The 11,242-nt window shown below is 38.4% G+C and overlaps 1 protein-coding gene, 1 long non-coding RNA gene and 2 other non-coding genes across 4 annotated transcripts; 1 reads left to right on the top strand and 3 right to left on the bottom strand.

Annotated features, from left to right (window-relative positions):
- Window positions 1-3,381: 3,381 nt before the first annotated feature.
- On the bottom strand, window positions 3,382-3,453 carry trnah-gug (transfer RNA histidin (anticodon GUG)). Its single transcript has one exon. It is a non-coding gene; the product is annotated as a tRNA-His (tRNA).
- A 761-nt stretch (window positions 3,454-4,214) lies between these two features.
- trnah-gug (transfer RNA histidin (anticodon GUG)) lies at window positions 4,215-4,286 on the bottom strand. The gene has a single exon. It is a non-coding gene; the product is annotated as a tRNA-His (tRNA).
- Window positions 4,287-4,824: 538 nt separating this feature from the next.
- LOC146649394 (fetuin-B) lies at window positions 4,825-11,177 on the bottom strand. The gene is made up of 8 exons (XM_085386634.1): window positions 10,113-11,177; window positions 9,803-10,025; window positions 9,536-9,649; window positions 8,536-8,614; window positions 6,354-6,520; window positions 5,987-6,100; window positions 5,493-5,627; window positions 4,825-5,256 (listed from the first exon to the last, which is right to left on the bottom strand). The coding sequence occupies exons 2-8, from the start codon at window positions 10,001-10,003 to the stop codon at window positions 5,002-5,004; spliced, it is 1,065 nt and encodes a 354-aa protein (XP_085242760.1). The 5' UTR covers window positions 10,004-10,025; window positions 10,113-11,177; the 3' UTR covers window positions 4,825-5,001.
- On the top strand, window positions 5,593-6,507 carry LOC146649395 (uncharacterized). The gene is made up of 3 exons (XR_014908132.1): window positions 5,593-5,731; window positions 5,873-5,951; window positions 6,384-6,507. It is a non-coding gene; the product is annotated as an uncharacterized LOC146649395 (long non-coding RNA).
- Window positions 11,178-11,242: the final 65 nt, after the last annotated feature.

Below are 11,242 nucleotides of genomic sequence, written 5' to 3'. Positions count from 1 at the left end.
TCCACACTAAGCTGGTATTCTAAAAGATGCTCACTTCAGTAGCTTTATCTTAACTCATCAGTTTAGTTTTTAGTGTGAATCAGAGCCCTGTTGTTCTTTTGGTACCAACATCATGCATTGTTAAGGTCAGCAGGAGCTTTGAACCTGGGATATCTTTTGTCTTAGCCACAAGCAACAAGAAAAACACAGACACGGTAGGTTTAAAAGACAGTCCCCACACAACACACACACATGCATGCATGCACAGCCTTACACATCTTGAGGGCCTTTTAAGCTAAATTAATAATGGAGATCTTTAAAGAATGTGGGCCACACAACAAAGAAGACAGACAAGAAGGGAAGCAGCGGGACAGCTAATGACATTTACAATTGTGCCTGAAGCTGTGTAGCAACATGCAGTATTAAAAGCTGTCTTCACTTCACACTTGGGGGTAGATTAGTACAGATATAATCTGCCTCTGTTACAGCATCCAAGCACATAAAAGGCTTATACAACCCAGTGTTAATTATGTAGCAGGCTTGGACGTGCAATTAAATGTAAGTCTTTGCTGTGCTTGTTTGTAAAAGTGAGTGAAGTCACATAGATGGTAAAAAAAGAGGATCAACTGAAAGATATGTTTGAAGAGATAAATTAGTCTTACAGTCACTCCAGTTTGTAATTTTGATTCTCATAACAACCACCGTTGATTTTATTGCAGCGTTTGTTTTAATGGTGTTTTTGACACTCATGCCAAATATCTGCAACACTGTCATGTAGCTCATATATTGTGGTTTACAGAGGAATTTAAAAGCTGTATCATTCATCACTTTTAGGATCAACCCAAACTGATGTGTCTATAGCAAGCACCAACATCCAAGGCTGAAGAATGAGGCCAAATGGGGAACAGCCAAATACAGAGTGATTTCTGAAGTAGCCACTCGAGGCTGGCTCCAAAAGTGTTTCAGTGATGTAGACTGTATATAAACGATGGATATAGATGATGATTCACCTGATAGTTTTAAAATACACATTTAGAAGCTTCAATGTACCATTCTACCATTTGTTTGAGTTTTCTTTGGCTATATTTATTTGTTTTAAGCCAGAAGGAGATTTAGGTTAAGTTAGTTAAGTTACAAGGTAACACTAGCAAGCTTGGGTAGCAAGATACATTACATATATTTGCTTACTAGTATTAAGTAATAAATAAATGCTAAATAATTATTGGAATTTTATTCACCTAAACTGATGCAGAGATTTTCTTTTTGACCATGCTGTAAAAAACAGCAAGCCATATTTTTTTTTTATGACAGAAATCCATTAAAAGAGAAATACAATCAAGAATACTGCAAAAAGGTCCAATCACACCAAGAAGGGGGCGTAAAGGCTACAGACACAGACTGGATACAACTGCTTATTTCCAAAAAAGAAAAACCCAGATGGCGTCCAAAATTCTACTGTTGAGGTTTCAAATTGCTATGGCCAGAAAGCAACGGGTAGCCATTTTTATATACAGTCTATGACCAACAGTTAGTTTGGTTTTTGGTGAGACTGTAGCTACTTTGGCACATTTGCTTTGAAGTAAATGCTCAGCTTGATGCTAGCATTTACTAACATTAAAATGTCAGCATCATACTTGCAAATGAAGATGCAGATATTTTGACCTCTTGAGAATATACTTTAGGTATACAGTATACATTTTACAATATAAAAATTTTAATATTGCATACTTTCTATATATAACCACTGTGAAAGCGTTGCAACTACTTTCACTTTAAATTCTGACTACACCCACACATAAGCTACATAAGCTACAAAGCACTTGTTTTTACTTCATTTATTATTTTCTATGCTATTTTCCATGCTCAGGGTTAGGTTTATTCTTTATTTTAGTTAATTGTTATTTAGTGGTGTGAAGGGAACCTGCAAAGTAAGAATTTCATTGCTCTGCGTAACCACTTGTGTTTTGCAGTGTGACAATAAACTTCTTGAATCTTGAATCTTAGGTATAACTGAGCAATTGTGAAAAGTCCTGTAATTCATCCTGGAGATGGCATGAATAAACATTTACAATACTTAATGCTAATCCGTGATATATTGTAAAAACATGGGTGAGACTTCAAGTTTCCCATGGTGCTACTAGGAGAAAAAGTCAGGTAGTTTTCTGAGCACTATAAATATTCAAATGCAATTTTATGGCAGTTTAGTTAGATTTCAGCCCCTGCAGCCAGTTTGGAAGCACAAAAGTGCAGCAGTTAATCCAGTAGCATAAAGGGAAAAAAGAGAAAACTCTGAAGTTATCTTTTAGGATTACTGGACAAACTGTCCAGTGTGAACTCGTTGAAGTGAAAAGAGAGATAAGGCTGACACCATGTGGACACATCGTAAAGTGTGTAACACTGGATTGGTTAACAGAAATAAGAGGAGAATTAGCTCAGTTTTCTTGTCTTCTATTAAGAAGAAACCAGTAGTTTTGAATAGTATGGCTTGTTATTTCCAGTGTGATTTTTGCATCTCATACATCTTTTTAATGTGTTAGAAAACACAATTTATGTAGGCTGTTGATGTCTGTTTTAACACAACTGTCAACACAGATGTGGTAGCAAAGCATTTGACAGATAAAAATAACCACATGTTGTTCTTGGCAGCCAGAAGCCTCTTTTATAAATGAGTATATCAATTTGTATTTCTACATGAGATGGCAGTCTGCCAGGTTTATTCTTCTCCTGAACCGGCCTACATTCTGTCACAGTGCACACTGTGTGCTTCCGCCTTAACGGCACACGAAACTTTCACCACAGATGACTGCAGTGCTCTCCTGTTGTGGGCATCACGAGTCAGCCAAGAGCCTAAAACTGTCTAAAAAGAAAGAATTTGCTGTCTGATATGACAGCAGAGAAGAAAACTTTTTTAAAGGTTGTATTAGTTACAATACATTTGTAAACTGATTGTGTATGTGTGTGTAATGGTACATACACACACACACACACCGAAGAAAGTGTTATATTCATAGATAAACAGCTGATGATGACGATGATTACATTACGTTTTACTTTTTCGTAAAACAAAGCCATATATAGACATACACATATGCGCACATACTACGTGTACACACACACACATATATATTCATAGACATACACACGTATGTGCTCAAACAAAATCTCACGTGAAGTAAGAACTCAATCACCGAGTACGAAATGGAGTAGGCGGAAATATGTACACACTTATTGCAGCCACTCTATCTATTCACTGTGTTCGTGTCATCCCTACTGGTATATACTCGCTATACAAAAAAGAGAGAAAAAAGTTACAAAAACCTACGTATAGAGATATAATTATTGGTAATATCTATACGACCAGTAATGGATTTCATACTCTTACAAAAGCACTTTGGCAAAAACTGCCGTGACCCGGATTCGAACCGGGGTTGCTGCGGCCACAACGCAGAGTACTAACCACTATACGATCACGGCGAGCTGTCCTTAGTACGCCAATTTAACCTGGAATATTTGATCCCATAGACGTCACCAGCCCCCCCAACGGAATGGCCTGAGATACCGCCGATCGGTCTGGGAAGTGCTGAGGGTTGGTGTATTTCTAATGCATTTCAGAGCTAGATATTATTTGTGCTATGGGCTCTCCAACATGTGTTCAAAAGCTTAAGTAGCTAATGCTTTTGTAGATGCAGATTATTGGTTTTAAATACAACTCTGCTGCTAAATGTTTCAATGTATATTACTCATTAATGGATCGTAATAATGATCTAGTAGGCTAATATAAAGTATACAATTTTGAAATATGCATAATGAATATAATTAATTTTCAAAACCATGAGAATTCCCAATTTTTATGTAGTACTATGGGATTTAGAACACAAGAATTTTACATTAGAGCAGGCAGGATATCGCGAGTTACCGCGAGATACCAACATTCCTGACTTGCTTACTGTGTTTCAGAGAAAGGGATGATAAATATGGAAACAAAAGTTTTGTCTCTGTGTTTTTGGACCAACAGCAAATCTTTCTGTCTTGTCTCTGTTCAGCACCAATAGATATCACATTTCACCTCTACAGGTTTCTTATCTTGAAACGAAATGCCCCTTTTGCCGCCAGGGTTTCTGATTTCAAACTTATTCTCATGATCCACGTGTGAAGCCTCTGTGAGAAGAGAGAAAACAAGCAGATCTGATTCTGCATTTCCAACTTGGGAGCTTAATGTCTGGAGAAAGTAGTTATGCCGTGGCCCGGATTCGAACCGGGGTTGCTGCGGCCACAACGCAGAGTACTAACCACTATACGACCACGGCAAGTTGTCCTTGAGAGTGTAGGTTTTATCTGGAATATCTGATCCTGCAGACGTCATGCACACCCTCCCTCCTCTCCCCCCAATGGAATGGCCTTAAATACTGCCGATCTGTCTGGGAAGTGCTGAGGGTTGGTGTATTTCTAATTCATTTCAGAGCTAGCTATTTTGTGTGCTTTGGGCTCTCCAACATGTATTCAAAAGCTTAAGTCTGCAGATCTAAAACTGGTAATGGAAACAAAAAACATCTATCATTTAGATATGATGAGAGCCAATCAAAAACGTGATAGCCTCTTGATAAGTTTGTTAACTTATGCTGTTTAGCCTACAAATAGGCTAAACTGGCCAAATCAACAAATAATGAGGTCATACATACCCCCCTGCAAAATAATAAAGTAAAATAAATAAATAAAACAACCCCCCCAAAAGTAATATGTAGCTTAAAATGAGAAGAGTTACTTTTTAAAAATAAAATGTGTCCAAGAAGTTGCTACAGTGGGGTCATTATTTGATTAGGTAAAGTACCGATTTGCTAAACTGATAGAAATAAATTATACAACTTCCAGCTGTGATAAATACTTTATTTAAATGATCAATGAACAGTAAAGACAGATTTTTTTCTGTATTAATTGCAAGGTTTTAGTTACCATTTCTTGTCTTGAACTAATTGCAATATGGTTAAAAGCAATCTCTGGACTGAGTACTGAAGGTTCAACCAATCAGAGCCTGAGATTCCGTAAACCCAGATTGTGTCTGCGGGGTCCGGGGCAGGAGCTGCCTGCTGGTGAAGCTCTGGGAGAGGCAGGCTGATTCACCACAGTCCCAAGGTTCTGAGACACGGAGAGTGTAATGTCTGGGCTGGGTGAGTCTGAGTGGAGGTGCTCATGGGGATGCAGGTGAGTGTGGTTATGCTGCTGGTGTTCAGTGTGCACACTGCCTGCTTTTGCGTGAGCCTGCGCCTCCACAGAGGAAGCCTGAAAACGGAAGATAGTCAAGAGAGCGGTGGTGCTCAGCAATGAAGCATTTGTCAACATTTTCGAACTGTGTTTTAAAAACCCTTTAACAATCAAAATATCAGAAGTGCAGTGATAGACTGTGAAGATTTGTGAACTTTTTTTTATTTTTTATTTTATTTTTTTTAAAGTTCACAAATTTGTGATTTGTGAACTTTTTTTTTATAATTTAAGTCTTGTGTTGTTCAAACAAGTACCTGAGGTTCATAGATCTCACATTTCACCTCTACAGGTTTCTTATCTTGAATCAAGCCATCCCTTTTGCCACCAGGGTTTCTGATTTCAAACTGATCCTCACGAGCCACATGTGAGCCCGAACAGAAGCCTCTGTGCTGAGAAGAGAGAAAACAAGGAGAGCTGAGCCTGCATTTACAGCTTGGGGGATTTTTGTTTGGAGCCAGTGGAGATTGGATGCAGTACACAGAGCACACCAAAGGTGAGACCAGGCACATGAACATAGGTTTAAACATGATAAATTAACCACCGAGTCTTAAGACAAATATTATAATTATAAATTGAGTGTAAGGTGCATTACTGGTCTTTAAGATATCTATGCGTATTCTTTCATCACTGTCAGAGGAGTTTCACATTCAACAGCAGATTATTGGCAGTTTTTCAGCTTCAGCCTGGTAGCAGTCCAGTTTTATGAACATATGGTGAGTAAACAGAGCATTATTTTCTCATTACTTACAGCAAACTGACAGTCCATAGGTGTGCAGCGGCTCAGTTCACTGACATCTGTTTCCCTTGAACAAACTGTCTCCACTATAGTGAATTCCACAAAGTAGGACGGACCAACAACCCACTGAAAAATATATTTATGAAAGCCTAGTTTAGGACAGAGGTAGGTCAAAATAAGCGAACTATGACCAAAACTAGTCAGATAAAATTGCTAAGAGCTTTACATTAGGTCTAGTCTTTTGAAAAGAATAGAAAACTAAAAGTACTTGCTTAGAAGAAATCACACATAAGCTTAATTTGTATTCAACCTGTTTCTTTACTGACTCTCTGCCTGCGTTTGGTTTCTTTTTCTTTTTCATTTCTTTTTCTGTCTTAACCTGTGAACTGGCTTTCGTTATGTTCTCCAGAGTAAAGTAGTTGGCCAGGCGGCTCTCCTCATTGAACCTCTGCAGGCAGAGATTGGCCGTCTCTTTGACAATGGGCTCATTCAGATTTTCGGCCGTGGGACAGTCTGGGCACGTGTCCACCACTGCAGTAGCTGGAACTGAACACAAGGATCAAGAGGTTCAAAGGTCAAAACAAAATTCTGAAGCCTGAGGGTCATCCTGTCTCAATCAATCAACTCATTTGTCACTTCTAGGCTTGACTATTGTATTTAGGTTCTTCTAAAATCTCTATGAAAATACATGATTTATCCAGAATGCCACAGCAAGACAAGATAGAGAAACGGAATTACTTCACTAGTGAGTACACACTGTTAACCCTTGTGTGGTGGATGGCATTGTTCTCAAACAACAATTTCCTACTCTGAGCACACAAAGCACTTTTTAAATACAAGCCATATTTGCCAAAGCACTTTTATGCCCAATTGATCTAACATTAATACACATTCCTTCACAGGGAGCAACTTCGGATTGGCACACAGTACTGAACCAGCCAGGGCTCAAACCACCAACCCTCTAATTATTAGAGGATCATGTTATTAGAGCAGCTATGCTTGTAGGTTTGTTGGACCCTTGCTTTGTTTTTGTTTTTTTAAATTTGTAATTATAGCAACCATAGAAATTGAACCCTTAATAGATGTTTACTTTATCCCTATGTCAACCAAGACAGACCACATCCATGTTTCATATGGGTTATTTACCTCTGTTAGAGCCAATTTCTTAATAAAAGTGAGATTTACTAAAATTTAATAGAAAAAGAAAAATCTGTCATTATCAAGATATGGGTCAAGTTTTTTATTTTATTTTTTATTTTTTAAGCAAAGTTTATTATCACTACTGATGTTTATTTCTTGGAACTTGAAATTGATGAGATTCTTGTGAGTCTATAGTTCAGCCCTCAGAAATGCATCTGCCCGTTCTGGTTTACTAGTGATGGGAATTCCAGCTCTTTGTAGAGAGCCGGCCCTTTCGGCTCCCACCCGGCTTTTCAGGTTGTTTTGTTGCTTTAATTAATTTATTATCAACAACAATATAAAATTGTTGTCATAAAATGCAAACAACAACACAATAACATATAAATGAATATGCAAAACAAAAGAAAATGCACATTCTCTGTCATATAGGCCTGGGATGATTTTTTGGGAGAGGGTTTTCCTGGTTGGAATTGCATACACAGGATTCAGTGCATGAATATTCTTTCTGAATCCTTTAACATCCACAACTGGAAATGGTTGAAAATCAAGTGCAGTCATTTTTGCCAGGTCTTTATCAATTGAGTTCTGTCTTGTGGTGAACCACTGGAGGGCTCCACTCACACCCAGTTCCTTCCATTGCACTGATGGGTGGACAGTTCTCAGCCGCCTGCGCAGGTTGTTTGTGGAGCCGGCTCTATATGATATCCTTCTCTTGCAGACTCTACACTCTGCCTTTGTATTGTCAATAAAATTGAAATGGTTCCAGATTTTGCTTCTTTTCTTGGTGTCACTCAGTTTCATTACTATACCTTTCTAATGTGACGATGTTGTCTCTTGCAACAACCCTGGCTCTCTTTCTCTCCCTCTCCTGCTCTGTTCCTGTGCTGCTGCGAGTGTAACTATCACCCCTTTTATCATGTTTGTGCATCAGTATTTTTAGCTTTGCTAGTTCCTGACAGGTTTATATCGAGCTGGCTCAGGTGCTGCTGTAGCACCTGGTTAGTACTGAAGGCTAGAGTCCTCACTGCACGGGTCTGGGTCTGACTCTCTGCCCCCACACCATTTCCTGTGTGTCATTATTCTTCAGTCTGCCCCCACTTCACTCTCTAATGTCTGCACTGTCCTGTTCACCAAAGACAACAAACTCATATTCTGAAAACTCTTCCTCTTTGAGGTTTTTTGATCAGAGAATCTTCTCACCGTCTTGCTAATTTGTTGAAAAAAAAAATGCAGAGTTGTTCCTACATGAGGGAGGGCTTTAGATAAAAAGACAGATGTAGGTGATAGAAATGTAACAGTGTTGGAACTGTTGTGTGAACAAAACAGAGTCTGATTGCTTTCTGTGGCTAAGACGCTGTAAATAATTTTCTGTTTTATACAGTGAAGTTGACAAAAATAGTCTCAGTGATGCTTTGATCTACCTTCACGAATTGTACAGGAGTAGCTTTGTAGTTTGACTTGAGTGTGAACATAGGCAGATACTTGACACTCTCCATACACCTGAAATACACAAACACATTTATACAGTAGCTAAAGACACATGTACGTGTAAGAGGTGAACCACAGCAGCTAAGAAATTTCATACATTCATAAAAAAAACTATCTATTTACACTTTACTAAGCTCATACATGCAGAACATATGAATGTATGCATTACAATGCAGTGCTTTGTAAAACAAAGACAACAGAAGACTCACTGTATTAAAACTCTGAAAAGGTTGTCGCTGCAACTTCTGGTATTTTAAGTCAAATTTTCTGATAATTTTATACAGCTTTACTTAAAAAAGACCTAAATATTTTTTGTCAGTCTGGTATTGTGAAATGAATCAGGATCTATAACTTGGGACAGATATGTCAAAAAATGTCAAAGTATTGGCCGGTAAAAAATCCACCATTCAAACTCTCATTTTGAATTCAAGTTTTTCAGATCAGTTTATTTGTACAGCGCCAATAGTTGTGCTGAGGTGACTCTAACACTATAAAATAAAGCATGTAGAATACTTTTTAACATTACATTCTTGGTTACAAAAATAAAGAAAATTAAAATTTCCTTTAATTTTGATGCCGGATTATAACAATTTATATCACAAAAATATCATTTTTGTCCTGATTGTCCTGTCCAAATAGTGTCAAAAATGCTGGAGTTTCAAGATGCTAGTTATAATGTAGTTATGTGTGCATATTTTTCATTTTGAAGACCTGGGTCAATCCAATCACAAATCATATTTTTAAAGATATTTTTTCCTCTGCCTCCACAATTTGCATGAAAAATGTGCGGCCCAAAGTTTGCATACATTCAAATATCAGGCATGGTAATATAGACCAGTAAACATTTCAGGCTTTTATCTTTGACATATTCACTTTCAAACATCGTCTCAGATTATAATGTGTTCTGTGACATGTGCATTGCTTGGTACTTACTGGAACATTCCCAATATTTCTGACTTCACATTGTTTCCACGGTTTTCCACTGGTGATGTGGCATTTGGTCTCCATGACATCGATGGTTAGTTTGTACAGAGATCCATCTTTCCCCTGGACACATTCATAAATAAGCAACTCTATTTTCTTTCTTCCTTTTGTGACTTTTCTAACATAAAAACAATATGGCTGCTGGTCAATATGTTGCAGCATGCCTTTGTTGCATGATCATGTCTTTGTGCATGCATATGCATAATTCACCCTGACCTGTTCTGGAGTGTGAGACAGATCATAGAGCCTGTTGAGGCTCCAGATGTATCCAATTTTCCTGTCCTGGTTGATCTGTTCCAACGCCTCTTCTGCCACTCGCACTGCATCAGGGCTCATGCAGCCTGGAGGGTCCGAGGCCTCCCCTCCCTGGGGCAGCAAAGCCAAACATACGACCAGCAGGTACACACTCATCCTCATCTAACACACATACAGACTGGTCCTAATAAAACAAAAAATCCCACCTACTTGAATTACTAAATCTTATGCTGGCAGATCATTTAATAATGAAACTGAAACATGCATTGACCTGGAAATCTTCTTTTGCAGGACCTAATAAGTAATCCCAGTTTTTACACAAAGAGTTGTGAGAGACACATGTGAGACTGATGCTGGACTTTCTCCTCTTCCTGAAAGGATGAACAAACAGCTGCTATCGGCTGCTCTGCAGGCCAATGACTGGCTCAGACAAACTGAGCGGTCACAGTGCACTGGGGAACAGGGCAAATCAATGAAAAAGCTCACTGCACACCTCATTTCAGTTCTTGAATATTACTTTAAAAAAAATTCTTTAAGAAATGAAGTCACGCAGTCTTGATGAACAGGAATGCCTGTGAGCTTTCGATTAGCAGAACTCTTCTCAGCTCATCTCATCGAAGCTTAAAAGAAAGTGAGGGCCATTTGCAAAGCACTCCATCAGTGTAAGCCACTTCTCTGCTGCTGATTCTTCTTTTTATTTTATGTGTGCCAGTTCATACTTCCTCATAGTAACTGTAACTGGCAAATCTAAAAAGCTCATGTCAGTGGTATCATATAAAACTTAATGGGCTAGCAACAGTGGAGTGTGTGCTCTTTAGCTGTGCTTTTTGTTCATTTGATTTCTTTTTTCAAAATGAAGAAAACTATCTATTAGTTGAGTTTAGAAAAAGTTTGAGTTATGCTGCAGGAATCGATCAAAGAGTTTTGGATATACTTTTATCTTCTGTAAATATTTCTGTTGGAGTGTTTCCTGAAATGTGAATTAGAGGTTGACTCACTTTTTTCCTAATCGTTTTTGTCACATTAGCAAACACTCTGCATGCTCGTGTGCAGCCTGCTGTGCTAGAACAGATGCATTACATGAACATCAGCACCGTGTGAGTGTCTGAAAATAGTTTGAACTCGTACTGCTTTACTTCAGTAAAAGTCATAATCCTACTAAACTACAGTAATATGAAAAATGTTTTTGAATCAAAATACGGACATGTGTATTTTTGGTGCTGCTGTTCTATGTTTGTGTATAGGTGTGTGTGTGTGTGTATGTGGCAGAGCACCCGTTCTTCAGGCCTGGTGGGTGTGTCAGCCAGGCCACACCTGCGGAGGAGAATCACACACACCTGATCAAGCCTTGTCTGGGAGCTATTTAACAGTTTGGCTGAGCGCTCTTCGACGCTGGATTGT

This window comes from Rhamphochromis longiceps, linkage group LG17 (assembly GCF_057381845.1).
Source record: "Rhamphochromis longiceps isolate RC_006_pf linkage group LG17, R_longiceps_female_GT1.1, whole genome shotgun sequence".
Lineage (NCBI taxonomy): Eukaryota > Metazoa > Chordata > Actinopteri > Cichliformes > Cichlidae > Rhamphochromis > Rhamphochromis longiceps.
Note: the sequence above shows the minus strand (reverse complement) of the source record. Positions and strands in the feature narration are given on the sequence as shown.